The 14,051-nt window shown below is 32.7% G+C and overlaps 2 protein-coding genes across 6 annotated transcripts; one reads left to right on the forward strand and one right to left on the reverse strand.

Moving 5' to 3' along the window:
* The first annotated feature begins 3,965 nt into the window (after nt 1-3,965).
* On the forward strand, nt 3,966-7,185 carry LOC106318578 (protein CHLOROPLAST IMPORT APPARATUS 2). Of its 4 annotated transcripts, none has more exons than XR_001265329.1 (3): nt 3,966-5,600; nt 6,367-6,549; nt 6,893-7,185. XR_001265329.1 is itself a non-coding variant. In XM_013756613.1 (3 exons), the coding sequence occupies exons 1-3, from the start codon at nt 4,608-4,610 to the stop codon at nt 6,903-6,905; spliced, it is 1,194 nt and encodes a 397-aa protein (XP_013612067.1). In that variant the 5' UTR covers nt 3,967-4,607; the 3' UTR covers nt 6,906-7,185. The 4 variants fall into 4 exon arrangements, 3 of the variants coding, with proteins under 3 accessions (XP_013612067.1, XP_013612068.1, XP_013612066.1); XM_013756613.1 differs by having other exon boundaries at nt 3,967-5,600; nt 6,362-6,549; XM_013756614.1 differs by having other exon boundaries at nt 3,968-5,600; nt 6,367-6,514; nt 6,893-7,171.
* A 47-nt stretch (nt 7,186-7,232) lies between these two features.
* Nucleotides 7,233-12,561, reverse strand: LOC106318577 (phosphatidylserine decarboxylase proenzyme 2). 2 transcript variants are annotated; one of them, XM_013756610.1, is made up of 20 exons: nt 12,279-12,561; nt 12,092-12,171; nt 11,984-12,008; nt 11,839-11,898; nt 11,673-11,741; nt 11,502-11,591; nt 11,273-11,407; nt 11,064-11,155; nt 10,828-10,983; nt 10,657-10,741; nt 10,461-10,572; nt 10,289-10,389; nt 10,159-10,206; nt 9,891-10,037; nt 8,267-8,362; nt 8,104-8,178; nt 7,920-8,012; nt 7,643-7,729; nt 7,517-7,567; nt 7,233-7,423 (listed from the first exon to the last, which is right to left on the reverse strand). In XM_013756610.1, the coding sequence occupies exons 1-20, from the start codon at nt 12,465-12,467 to the stop codon at nt 7,307-7,309; spliced, it is 1,908 nt and encodes a 635-aa protein (XP_013612064.1). In that variant the 5' UTR covers nt 12,468-12,561; the 3' UTR covers nt 7,233-7,306. The 2 variants fall into 2 exon arrangements, with proteins under 2 accessions (XP_013612064.1, XP_013612065.1); XM_013756611.1 differs by having other exon boundaries at nt 11,854-11,898; nt 12,279-12,536.
* Between the last annotated feature and the right edge of the window lie 1,490 nt (nt 12,562-14,051).

Here is a 14,051-nt window from a genome sequence, read left to right on the forward strand (position 1 = left end):
TAGCTGACATCTTTACCAAGGCTGCAAGCACCAAGGTTTGCGAGTTCATACATTCCAAGTTAGGACTCGTAGATTTTTCATCACACTAATCCTCTTAGCCATGAAGTGTTCTACTCTTTTTTCTTGGCTTAGTTTTTATCCCATGAGGTTTTTTTCCAAGCTAAAGGTTTTAATGAGGGAATGCTTCATGGTTTCCAAGTTTGACCAGTCCCTATGGTCAAGTTTGAGGGGGAGTGTGAAGATGAAGCAATAAGAAACAAGATGGTTGGTTAAGGTCTCAAGACAATGGAGATGCCACTACAAGGGACAAGCATGTATGGTGGGTTAAAGTCTCAATACAATGGATTATTAGTTTATCATATCTCATCTACCATTTGCCATACTTGTAACTCCTATATATATGGGATGTTCCCATAAGCAAATTAATCAAGCAAATAAGATTCTCCTTATTTACTCTATCTCTCTCTACTTTCTAGATTAAACATCTCTCTCTCTCTTGTTCTTCACTATGTTCTTCAATTTCTAACAATTACATCAGATTCAACATTCCTCACACGAGGGATGAAGTGAAAGGATAGATGGTTATATGATTTATTCAACACACAGATGTCGTGGAAGATGTCTTCTATAGATGTCTCAGAGGATGAACCTGTGAACAGAGAGATAAGATCCTTGCAGTCAGAGTGACAAGCTAGGTATTTAAAACCAGGGGGGCAACGACCTCCTTTAGAGCTGCTTTTGGACTCATTTTGTTAACTTTAATTGATACAGAGTACATAGAAAAATGAAAAATGAAAAACGAAACAAAATATTCGTGAAATGGAAAAAGCTAAACAAGGTAGCAATAGTGTTACAAGGCAGAGGTTACCATTCAAATAAGCCAAAGATGCACTAAGCACTAAACACTAAACTTTAGATATAACATATGTACCAATTCCTTTAATCTTGTTGTTAATCTTACAAATCTATCTATACTATTAAAATAGAATTCCTATTAGGATTTTGCCCTTAGTTTTTAAAATTATTTACAAAGGAATAACATTCCTATATTTATATAATAACATTAATTATTTTTGACCAAAATAATTAATATTTGATTGCTGCTAAATTTTTAAATACACGTAGTATCCATAAATAATTCCTATATGCTTGCCAAAGAAAGATTTTGTTACCATAGTGAATTAAAAAGAATCGTCTACTATCATAGGTTGTGTTTTTAAATAGGTGGAATATTTCTATTTAAAATAGATTACAAATAATATTTGTAATATTTGATTATATTATTAAAAATTATGTTTGATGTTTATACGGTTAAAAGTTTTGTGGGTTATTCTATGAGACATATAAAATAATTTTCAAATAAAAAATAAATTGAATCAAAATATTTGATCAGTTTTATTATAACATATTAAAATAAGCATTAATCAATGTTAGACAAATCAAAAAGATTAATTATACCTCATTTCAGTTTCAAATCTTTTAAAATAAACATAACCGGTTATACTATTTTGACTTTTATATAATTATATTCACATGAACATACAATTATTACAATATTGGGTTTCATATCAGTTATCCATCGGTTCAACCAGTTAACTTTAGATTTTAGTGATTTTTTGCTGATTTTTTGGGGTTTTTAAATAAGAAATATTTTTTAAAATCAAACTAGGTTACATATCGTATCATCAGGTTTAACAGTTCGACTACCGGATTGGGTCAGGTTTAAAAGTGATGATTTAAATGATTTTTAAAATAGACAAAAATTCTTACAAATTAAAAAAAAATACATTTGTAACATTGTTAATGAAATTTTTATCATAAAATATTCCGTGTTTTAAAAGCGCGGGTAAAAATCTAGTATATTATTAAAACTGAAATACATTTGGTATTGTTTGAAAACGTGAATATGAGTATAAATGAGAATTATTTGGAAACATGGATAACAATATAAATGAAGAATAGTTTCGTTTTAGTAATTTAATTGATATAATTACGTTAATTATCTTGTCATATTTCACTCAATTTAACAATTTCATTAATCACATTACCTTAATAATACATCATATCATTAATTATATTATCATAATAATAATAGTGCATATTTTTATTCGTTAGTTAATCAACATTAACTTTGTGCAATTTAAAATCAAAAATGTAAAATAACTGGGTTTTGCATATGGTTAAACGTTCGATTTAGTTTGTTTTACTAAATTTATTTATTTATTTTAGTTTCAATCGATATAAAATTACGTAGCAAAAAACATGATTCAAAGACATGTTTTATGAATAAAATAATAACTTAAATTAAAATAATAAAAATGTATTACATTTATTGTCACTTAATTTTTCACTTCATATAATTATTTTACTAAATAGAAAATTATTTTTATTTTACTTAATTTAGCCAAACACATAGAAAAAGACATTTTTATTAGTTTATAAAATCAGTTAGACATGAACATTGGCTATCCATTTAGGTACGGGTTGTTCTTTTCGGGTATCTTTTTTGTTTGTTTTGAAATTAGGCCCCGATTGAATATTATAAATCTATGTGTGGATTTTGAGTTAGGTCTTTTTGGGTATGGATGAGTTCGGTTTTGATGTATAAGAACCTAAAAATATTTAAATAACAAATGTATCTGAAACGGGTTCAGATATTTGTACCAAAAATCACTATTATTATCCGATTTGGTACAAGTTTTTGGAATACAATTCGTTATATTATGATTCATCTAAAAATATATAACACTAATTATGAAAAAAAAATATCAATGTATAAAAATATAAGAAACTCGAGGATTTCTAGTTCAAACTTAAACTAATAGCGAGCATGTAATTTAATAGTTTAACAGTTATTAACTATTAAACCAAAGAGAAGACAAAAACTTAAACTTTAACTTTAACTTGTCCTTTACAATGGTATTAAGTTATTAACTGCTGTAAATAGTTCTGCGCAATTGATGAAACTCGATAATTCATTTCTCACATCTTTTGTGCACCAATTTTGTCAAACACTTAACAACTTTAACTGAAAGGTTCTTACTTGTCAAATGAGCGATCGATTTTTACTTCAGATATGAGTAAATTGGTGACTATTCATAAATTCTATTTGAATATTTGTGCGTCACGGAAAGTAAATATTTGCATGCACAATCCGCTCATATTAAATATTCATTTTAAAATTTCTTAAGAATAATTCATTTTATTGTTTTTCCTTCCTGATTTGTTTTTTTTGTCGACCCTTTCTGATTTGTTAGATACTGATAGTTTGGGTTTACAAACTCTACCACAATTTAAATATGGTTCTGTTTGATCATCCGTTAATTTGAGTGATTAAAAGTTTACCAAAATAAAAAACTTATTTAATTAGACAAAATTCAGTTTAAATAAAATAAATTTGATTTGTTCTGTTAATTCATTCTTTTGATTTAGATTTCATGTACATTTGTTTTTGCAAAATTCAATATAACTTGATATGATTTGGAATATATTGGTTCAGAAACATTTCAGAAAATTTCAAGAACAGTTTGGTTCCATAGTAGCGAACCGAACCAAACTAAAAAGCAAACACATTTTAGTATTTTACTGATTGGTTCACACCATAAAATGAATTCAAATCAATACAAATCATTTGGTTTAGTTCGGTTTGAAAGTTGGTTCTATTTATATTGTTTTCAGATTTTGAGGGAATGGTATGCAGTATAAATTTTTGTGTTTCTTACTTTACATATATAATCTAACCATTTTCAATTGAAAACTTCCTTCTAAAACTCTTAAAAGTTTCCCTGTAAAAAATATAAATTCTTATTCTGAGCGGATACATATCCATAAGAAATATCGTATAATTATGTAAAACCATATAAATTAACACAAAAGTGGAAAAAATCCAGCGGTAGACCCCATACAGTCCAGAACTGCCGATTGCGAGCTATCTTAATCTTGTCCTTCTTCACCATATGCTCCCTTCACTCTCTCGTCTTCTTCTTCTTCTTTTCCTTCCACCACTCTCAGTCGCTCTCTCTAGCCACAACTCAGTGAAATTAATCTTCACAACTTTTATTTACAAAGCTAGACACTTATTAGTTTTTTATTTACCCTTCACTAAAACCCTAAACTTGGTTTCTTATATATCTCGTGACTCTTGTTTCTCCGTCCAATCTCTCTCCTTCTCCACTAACCAACTGTGTTCTTTATGTAAAACTTCACTCATAGGCCAGTTTCTTTGGTTTCCATAAAAATCTAAGATTCCAATTGGTTTTATTTTCCCGTTCTCTGCTATTTCATTAGATGGTGAACATTTGTAAGAAGCTTTATTTCATCTTCCTCTTTCCCTAAAGTTTTGACCTTTTTTTTTTTTAATTTCTTCAATTTTGTATTTATACAACAGAAAAGGGTTCTTCAGAGGGTTTATTTTAGGTGTTTAAAAAATTTATTAAAAACACAATTCATTTTCATTTTCCTCCTAAACAAAAGAGAAACCTTTATGTCATCACTCTCTGTCCTCCACCTAAACAGAGTATAGTCTCATACTGTCTTCGAATCTCGAGTTTGCTGTTTGATTTTCTCGGGAAAAAGGCATATCTTTTTTTTTCATTAAGCCAAGAAAAATGTCGGCTTGCTTAAGCAGCGGCGGAGGAGCCGCCGCATATAGTTTCGAGCTAGAAAAGAAGAAATCACCACCACCACCACCACCGTCAAGCTCGACGACAACGAGAGCTACTTCACCATCATCAACAATCTCCGAATCATCCAACTCTCCGCTCGCAATCTCAACGAGAAAGCCAAGAACGCCGCGAAAACGACCAAACCAGACTTACAACGAAGCGGCGGCTCTTCTCTCCACCGCTTACCCCAACCTCTTCTCCTCATCCTCAAACAACCTGTACTCCAAGAGGAAGACTCATCCCAATCCTCATCTCTACGGATTCGCCGCTAAATCTCCTCTTCTCAGTGACAACGACGACGCTTCCGAGCTTCTTCTCGAATCCATCGAGGAGCCAGACTTTCTGTTTCAAGCGCGATCGGAGTACTTCTCCGAGTTGAAGGAGGTGAACGTGAATCAATTTGAATTCTCCGACGAGTTCGATGCGGAGTCGATTCTGGATGAGGAGATCGAAGAAGGGATCGATAGCATAATGGGAATCGTCGAATCCAATTCCGGAGAGAATCGTGGCCATCTAATTAGCCGGTTAGAGCAGATGATGAAGATGAATCGAATAGGATTCAAATTCGCCGGAAACTTCCCGTTGGGACTTGGACTGAGAAGCGCTCTCAGGGAACACAACGACGCGAACTGGATGAGATTTCACACCGTCGATTTCGAACAGATCTCGCCGCGGATCCAATCCACCGTTGAGGAGGAGAAGATCGAAAGTAAGAAGTTGATCGGAGAGAAGAGCAAGAAGAAGAAAAAGAAGAAAGTCCCCGCGGCGGCTAAGACGGTGCCAATGACGGAAACGTGTAGAGATGATATTGAGGAGAAATCAGGTCAGTTAATGTTGAAGCTCGACTACGACGGCGTTTTAGAAGCTTGGTCTGAGAAAGAGTCGCCGTTCTCCGTAGAGATTCTGGGCTCGGAAGCTGCCGGAGCCGATGTCAATGTATGTAACAGTATTCTTCCTTCTCTCTCACTCGCCCTTGAATTTGATCGTCAGTTTAGTTTTAATTAAATTAATGGTAATTCTGTTAGAAATACTAGTATATTGCCACGTGACATTTGTAGCTCTGTCTGAATTCGAAGGGTGTGTGTTCATTTTTTTTTGTCTTTGTGCTTTAAATATATTAATCAGGAGTTAGTAATTTATTAGCGGTCACAGTACGTATGATGAATCTATGAAATTTCTGACAGAATTTATTAAGTTTACTGTAAAGTTCTTAATAACTTTTCTTCTACCGTTTTTTACGAAAACAGAATAATTAAAATTTGGCTTTCGTACATGGTCTGCTCTTTTTTATAAAACTTTAGTATCAGTGTTCTCTAGTAGTATCATTTAAGTTTTAGCAACAACTTTTTAGAAATTAGCAAAATGAAGGCCGTCATAAAAATTAGCAAAAAGAAACTTTTTTTTAAGACTTTAGACTTTGCACGTGAGTTTTCACGTACAAGATAAATGACAGAGGTTTAGTATATATCCGCTTTATCCGTATACTCCTTGTAGCATAAAAGTCTACAAAGTACAAACATTGACAGGAAATTCTTCTTAGCCATAAGAAATTTACTAGAACAATGTCAGAGAAATTATGAAGTGATATAGGTATATGTAATTGTTAGCTTGTGAGGTTTGCATATTTTTAAGCCTAGAAGACTTTAAGTAAAAACTGATAATCGATGCATCCATGAACTAATTTGGATTTGGGGCAGGCCAGATTAGCTCAGATAAATTTGTTCGGAGACAGTGGAATACGGGAAGCAAGCGTTTTGAGGTACAAAGAGAAACGTCGAACTCGGCTCTTCTCCAAGAAAATTAGATACCAAGTTCGCAAACTTAATGCAGATCAACGTCCTCGAATGAAGGTATCTCCATCCACCTTAATCCGTGGTAAAAACATGTAGGTTCTTTTACCACTCATGATTATAATTTGATTTAATTTTTTTTTACACCGGGTTTATGAGATTAACATGAGTTTTGAAAATTTCAAACTTCGTTTATATTTTTAATTACTAATTTTCTTGTAAAACCAACAAACCAACAGAACCAAATCTGAATTGAATTACTTATCATCTAAAAGTGGAAAGATTAATTTGTATACATATTTAGTGGAAGCAAACTACGTAATATATAACGTTTTAGATTGGGTCAAAGGATAGGGTATACATTAGATTTTGATTAAGACAAGAATCTAATATTTAATGTTTCCTTACTTTCTGTGGTTGGTCATTAAATTGAAACAGGGACGGTTCGTGAGAAGGCCCAATGTTAGTCCTCCAAGTGGACAAAGATAGCAAGGAAAGCAGAGCCAAGATTCACTCATTTTATCTTTTCCATTCCTTTTTAGTTTTGTATTATCTTTTGTGGTTGTTTTAGTTGAAATTTTGTCACCCTCATTTTATTCCTTAGTTTATGGTCCCTTTCGTTTATAATGTAATTTTTCCTTAAATAAGGATCATGAAGGAGATGTTAGATGAGAGAAATTGAGGGATCAAAACGAATAAAAGTTTTTCTTTTTGGTTTTTGCACAAAGAAATGTATTGAACTCTTTCATTTTATAAAACTATAATAATAGCAAGGAGATATTGTTTGTTTTATATACAGAATTACTTTTACATGAAACAAAAGGAAAATCAAATCAAACCAAATGATCCAGTTCAGGTAGAACCAGCAAATGTCCTTGTGGAGACACCTAGTTGCATACCAACACTAACTAATGTCTCTAAGGACCTACCACTGTTAGCTAAGAGATCCTCATCGATCCGGATCGAGTTCTGCAAAAAAGAAAAGTTGATTCAGACTGAAGACAAAATGAAATGAAATGTATAAGACTGTTCCTAAAGATTTTGTGATTATTATATGCTAACCTTTTCAAAGACACATATAACGGTGCTTCCACCAAACGAAAAATAACCAAGCTGCATGTTGATAAAAGTGTGAGAAGATATTTTTCATGAAGTGTCGTTCCATTGATAAAAGTAGAAACTGCTTACTTCGTCTCCTTTCTTAACATGGTCCCCTTCCTTTCTGACAAAATTGATGCTACCAACCATTGTTGCACCGATTGCAACAAAAGCAACCTGTTATATATACGTTATTAGCTGACCTTGAAGTTAATGAAATTTATTACTCTGATTCGTTTGTAACTATGGCTTCTAGAACTCATCTACTCGTTGCAACTTCAGAATCTAACACTACCAAATGTTCAATCACTAGCAAATTCTACTCATCTTATTTCTTAAGCCGCATATTAAGACAGAAGTAAAGAACCTTTCCAAACTCTGATGTTGATATAATTGCCACGGTCCGTTTATTCTCCGTGAATACGTTACAGTATTTGCTATTGACTGCTATCGGATTAACCTGAGAAGGAATGGTAACTCAATAAACTGTACACAAAAGTGTGATTATCATAGCTAAGCATAATAGAGATGAGGAGATCTTGAGCACATACCGTATATAAGCTCCCAGACACATCAACAAACTTTTCAATGACTCCAGAGACAGGGACATGAAATCGATGATAATCCTGTAACGTTTGTTAAGAGATGTGTCCGTGATTGAGTTTTAGCCTATGACTCGTAAATCAGTAGGAAACTTCCATTCTCGTTGTGTACCTGTGGTGCTAGTCTGAATATCACCAAAGATCCATCAAGAAAGGCATTTGGATTCACATTCTTCCCAAGGAGGCCTCTAATCGAAAACTTCCGGCCCTATCATTGTAGGATGTGGTTCAACACATATAATAACAATAGGGGTTTTAGGGAAAATTCCTTAAAAATACACGAACTAATTTTCATTTGCTAATAAAATACGCAAACTATTTTGGCATTTAATACACGAACTAATTTTTGTTGTCTATTAAATATACAAACTTTTGAAATTCGTAGATTTTACACATCGTTTTAGACGGCGTTAACTATATTTACCGGAATTGATGACGACGTTAGTGTTTAAATAAACACGTGTTTAAATTGTGAAAATAAAATTCCTTAAAAATACACGAACTAATTTTTATTTGCTAATAAAATACACGAACTATTTTGGATCTCTGTTTAATACATGAACTAATTTTTGTTTTCCATTAAATACATAAACTTTTGAAATTTGCAGATTTTACACATCGATTTAGACATCAACTATGTTTAACATGATTTAGACAATGTCAACTATGTTTAACAGAAATGAAGACGATGTCACTGTTTAATTAAACATGTGGTTAAACTGTGAAGAGAAAATTTCTTAAAAATCCTCTTGATAGATTATATTGTTAGCTTTCTTTTCATTACGCTTTCATAGTGTAAATTATTTTTTGATGAAATTTCAAATATATTGATCATAGTAGAAAGAATATGTATACAACATAATTCATAACACTAAACTTATTTATCATAGTGTAAATTAACCTTCATTAAATCATTATCACTACAATCAAAGCGAATAATAAGAATTAGAAACACATAACACTAAACTAATTCTAAAAGCAGAAACTAGTTTAAAATTGCCTAATTTTCTTCGTCTTTTCACGACATGGAAATTGACTCCACTTCGAAGAGATATAAAGGGAAATCAAAGCGAATAAGAAGAAAAATAACATAGTTTGGAGAATAAAAGAGGTTGGAACAAATTAGGATGCCAAACTCGAATTGAAACTAACTTGAATTAGGGCTCAATCGATTTGAGAGGTTTTGGCTGAGGGTAAACGTTCTTTTCGCAGTTTAACTACATGTTTAATTAAAACTAACGTCATCTCTGTTAAACATAGTTGACGTCATCTAAATCGATGTGTAAAATATGCAAATTCCAAAAATTTGTATATTTAATGGAAAACAAAAATTAGTTCGTGTATTAAACGAGAATCCAAAATAGTTTGTGTATTTTATTAGCAAATGAAAATTAGTCCGTGTATTTTTAAGGAATTTTATTTTCACAATTTAAACACGTGTTTAATTAAACACTAATGTCGTCATCACTTCCGTTAAATATATTTAACGCCGTCTAAAATGATGTGTAAAATCTACGAATTTCAAAAGTTTGTGTATTTAATCAACAACGAAAATTAGTTCGTGTATTAAACGGGGATCCAAAATAGTTCATGTATTTTATTAGCAAATAAAAATTAGTCCGTGTATTTTTAAGGAATTTTCCCTAATAATAATACAATTTGCTTTGAGAGTTTTCTAAATCTTGCATAATAATAATAATTATCATATAGTAAGCTACTCTATAAACAGTGTTTACCTTGATCCAGAATCTGGTGCTATCCTCCACTGACTGGAATGCCATTAACCGACAATCAGCAGCGCATACAGCAACATCATCACGATTCATATAAGCAATTGGTCTCGCACCAGGTTTCAACTCCCTTATGAAAAATTCATTGAATGTCTGAAAGTAAAAAGAAAAAGAACTTAGTCACTTGCTGATATGGCTTTCATAGGAAACTCATACTAAGAACTAGACACATTTGGATGTTATGTTGAGACATAAATCAAATCCCATCCCATACCTTGAAGTGTTGTAAAGGATACTTGACTTCAGACATGTTTATTTGATCCTGCAACAGCAAAACCTTATTCCAAAACCCAATAACAAAGCAAACACATTTTAACTTAACAGAGAGTAGTAACTTGCGGTACCTTAAAGAACTCAAGAAAGCTAGAAATTTTTTGAGAGGATTCAACTGTGTTCATTTTCTTCCCTTGCTTCTCAGAAAGTCTCTGCAGTATCTCCTTTGCCCCTGGATCAAGAAGATATAACTTATCACATAGGTTGCATTTGAGAAGTAAAAAAAAATACTAATAAGTTTACCTTGATCCATAAGTCTAAGCCCAATTTTGGACTGGTAAATAGCTCTCATGGACAGAACAATCTTTGAGTCTATCAACTCTTCCACAAGCCTCTTAGTCTTACGGTCAATCACCTAAAGTAAGAAACAACAAAGATTTAGACGTTTGTAGCAAAAGATCATGAGACTATACAAGAGAGAGCAGAAAGAAAAGCATACCACAATATGAGAAGCATTTGAACCAGTATTCAAACCAACGTCATAAGTAGATAAGTGTGTCCATTCACTTAGTTTGAACATCCATCTGAAAAAATGTTGAAAAAAACATGGTGTTGGTAAGGGAAAGCTGTTAAAGTTTGCCTGGTTATAAGAAAGAGACATTTCTCTCACCCATAAGAAGCTTGTCTATCAGTCAAAAACCCACCAGTCATGACTTGATTACCCGTTCCTTCGTCAAAACATAGAGTCATATGTATCATAGCGTTGAGCTTGTCAGTGAGTGGAAGAGCTTCACCACACACCGGACAGTTATTTATAATTGGCTCCCTGCATTAGAAAATTCAAACTAAGTTCAAAGAGATATAAAGAATATTTGAGAAATGAAGTGAACGGTCAAGGTCATTTACTTCTCTTGTTGAAGAGCAAGAAGCGCAGCCAACTCATCAATACTCACAACACCATCACCGTTCAGGTCAGCAGCTCTGAACAGTTCCTCTTTCTAGTAAACAAGTCATCAATGAAAAAACATCAAGTCCACCTTTGTTATACTTGAGACTTTCAGAAACTAAAATGAGAGTAATGAAATAGATGACAAAGATGCTTAAAGCCACTGAACCTTGTTAGCAGCCACTAAGTTTCCGAAAGCACGTATTAGATCAGAGAACTCTGAGAAGGAGAGTTGTCCATCTTCATTGTAGTCCACTACAGACAAGATACGCTTTGCAAACCGCTTCTCTGTTTCAACAGGATCCTGCAAAATGTTAAGTCGCAAAAAAATGTCAAACACCATCGCTTTGCTCTTGTCTTTTCACCAGAGAATATATTCCTTTTTACTGTGTCTATACCTCAATAGCGCAGGAAAGGAAAACGGAGCCAACAACATTGGATGAAGCAGGATCTAACAAGTCAAATGACTTACAAGCCGACTCAGGTTCCTATATCACACCAAACATAAGCAGATGGAGAAAATAATCTTTACTTATAATAAAATCATAAGAAAGACAAAAAAAATTTACCTGCACTACAAAATCGAATATATCAAGCTCGCAATAACCGACGATTTTGTTCCTCGAAAGCCTATTGGTCTGCACCGGGAAATGATTATCCTTTTAATAAATAAATAAATAAAAGACGCAATTATCATGGCTGAGCTCAGAATCTAGATGATAATAATAAAGAAACCTCGAAAACAGAGACCCTAGCGAGACTTGGTCCATTTTTCTCCAAGAGAAGCTTCTTCTCCTATAATACAGAGAGAAAGACTAACATAATGTTAGCACAAGTATTAAAAAAGGGTTAGATTCAGACATGGTGTGGATCTACGTACTGAGTTCCAAATTGGCTTCTCCGTACTGCAAATTCATCAGAAACAAACAAAAAAAAGTTATGATCAAACTATAAGAATCTTCTAAAAAGAAATTCAGACAAGACATACGTGTCTGAGATCTCTGTCCTGAATGTTTGTTCCCCGAACGAAACACAAGTGAGCCACTTGTCCTTAAACTTCATATCCGCCTAAAGATAATAAACCAGAAACAGAGTCGTCAGCAACGTAGCGAAACCACACGCAAAGAAATAAAAAACTTGTAATTAAGAAGAAGAAGAAGAAGAAGAAAGCATACGCCAATGAGAGTGAGAAGCGCAATGCCGGAGAAATCCTCGACGGTGACAGCTCTCTGATTCACGACACCGGCAGCGTTACGGGAGAAACGAGTACGTAAATGAAGACGGTGAGTGCGAAACCTCTGTAGCTTCTGCTTTAGCCTTGACCTTCGCGACTCCTTCCCCTCCCTTGAGCTTCCGTTTCCCATTGCTCCTTGTCGATCTCTTCCTCTTCCTCTCAATCTCAGAGAGATTCACAGTTTTATTTTATTTTTTCTCCAACGATTTCTTCTACGTTTGACCGAAACGTCGCCGTCTATATATATATATATATATATATATATATAATATATATGCATACAAACAATTTGCAAAATCGTCTGTTATGGGCCCTTTGCTTCTTGCTAAGGAATGTTTTTTCTTCTCCCACCTTCTACGGAATATAGCTCTTTTTTTTACAATATTTTATATTTTATGAGCATATATAAAGAAATTCGAATACCAGTTTTTATATATGTTTTTTATATCGGAATCACTTTTTATTCTAAAATATTATTTTTGCCGTTTAAATATATTAGTGCTATCGTTTTTATTTTCCCCAATCACATAGTATCTGATACCGGCTTGAATAAAACTATCACATATATTATTGTCTTGATCAATTAATGTATAATATGTTGACTCACATAATTCATGTATCGACATTATAAAGTTCATTTAAAATGGATATATCTAGTACATATAAAAGTATCTATTAACGAAAATACATTCATATATAATTTTGTAAGAAACTAACGATATTTTCAAAAAAATTAGCTAATAATTTTTAAATTATATACTCCCTCTGTTCTTCCTGAAAGTAAGATTTTCTAGAGTATGCACGCTTATTAAGAATTTAATAAATATTTATAATTTAATTTATTTTTTACTTTATTATACACTTTCCAATAACTTTCCACCAATGAAATTTAATCAATTCAAATATTCTCAATTAATGTTCTTCAAAAGTATAAAAAAATATCTTAACAATATAGAAAATCTATCTTTGTGGAATAAGAAAAAAACCTAAAACATCTTACTTTCGGGAACGAAGGTAGTATATACCAAGAGGTTAATGACTTTATAGATTTTCCTAGAAGTAATAAAATTGTGATGAGTTAGCAACTTAGCAGTCGACCTATGCGAATTTTTTCCCACTATTTAATTAATTCGAGCGGATATTTTTCATTGTCAATATGCTAAGTGCTAATGAGACGAAAACCACCCAAGGTCTCTTTCTACGTACGTTGATAAAAAAAAACCTTGAATTGAAGAAAAGGTTTGAAAATATTATTTTGACTTTGTCTAAATAGTCTTGGTGTCTCCGTCGTTGTGAAGCGTGTGATTAGGTAGGCTCCTGAATCCGATTCAAATCGTGGTCAAAGCTGTCCGTTGTTGATTGATTCTATCAACTAGTAGAAGACACGAGGGTACGTTAAAAAATATAGTATAAAAGGAGATAGATAGCACTAAAACCCCTGTTCTAGAACGCGGTAGGCGCTAGTCGGACGGTCGGGTTGGGCCTAGCGCCTAAAGAAAAAATCGGGGATTAATCGGAAATTATGCGGGGCGGAATTTTTAGATGGTTTACTATGTTATAAAACATGTTAATCTTTAATTGTGTATAACATTAATACATTTTCATGTTTATGATTGTATAAAACACACAAATAGAATATATAAATTTAATATAGTGTAATTTTCATCAAAATTATGAATATAAATGATATTTATAAAATTTTAGATCAAATAAA

This window comes from Brassica oleracea, chromosome C9 (genome assembly GCF_000695525.1).
Source record: "Brassica oleracea var. oleracea cultivar TO1000 chromosome C9, BOL, whole genome shotgun sequence".
In the NCBI taxonomy this organism is placed as follows: domain Eukaryota; kingdom Viridiplantae; phylum Streptophyta; class Magnoliopsida; order Brassicales; family Brassicaceae; genus Brassica; species Brassica oleracea.

What these genes read in the sequence shown, in the direction of transcription:
- LOC106318577 (XM_013756610.1), bottom strand. Translation starts at nt 12,467, where the DNA reads ATGGGAAACGGAAGCTCAAGGGAGGGGAAGGAGTCGCGAAGGTCAAGG. An exon ending in GCTTTCTTGAGTTCTTTAAG is followed by an intron (nt 10,207 to 10,288) that starts GTACCGCAAGTT and finishes TTGCTGTTGCAG; the next exon opens with GATCAAATAAACATGTCTGA. An exon ending in GCACCAGATTCTGGATCAAG is followed by an intron (nt 8,363 to 9,890) that starts GTAAACACTGTT and finishes CTACAATGATAG; the next exon opens with GGCCGGAAGTTTTCGATTAG.
- LOC106318578 (XM_013756612.1), top strand. Translation starts at nt 4,608, where the DNA reads ATGTCGGCTTGCTTAAGCAGCGGCGGAGGAGCCGCCGCATATAGTTTC. An exon ending in CTGCCGGAGCCGATGTCAAT is followed by an intron (nt 5,601 to 6,361) that starts GTATGTAACAGT and finishes GATTTGGGGCAG; the next exon opens with GCCAGATTAGCTCAGATAAA. An exon ending in ATCAACGTCCTCGAATGAAG is followed by an intron (nt 6,515 to 6,892) that starts GTATCTCCATCC and finishes AAATTGAAACAG; the next exon opens with GGACGGTTCGTGAGAAGGCC.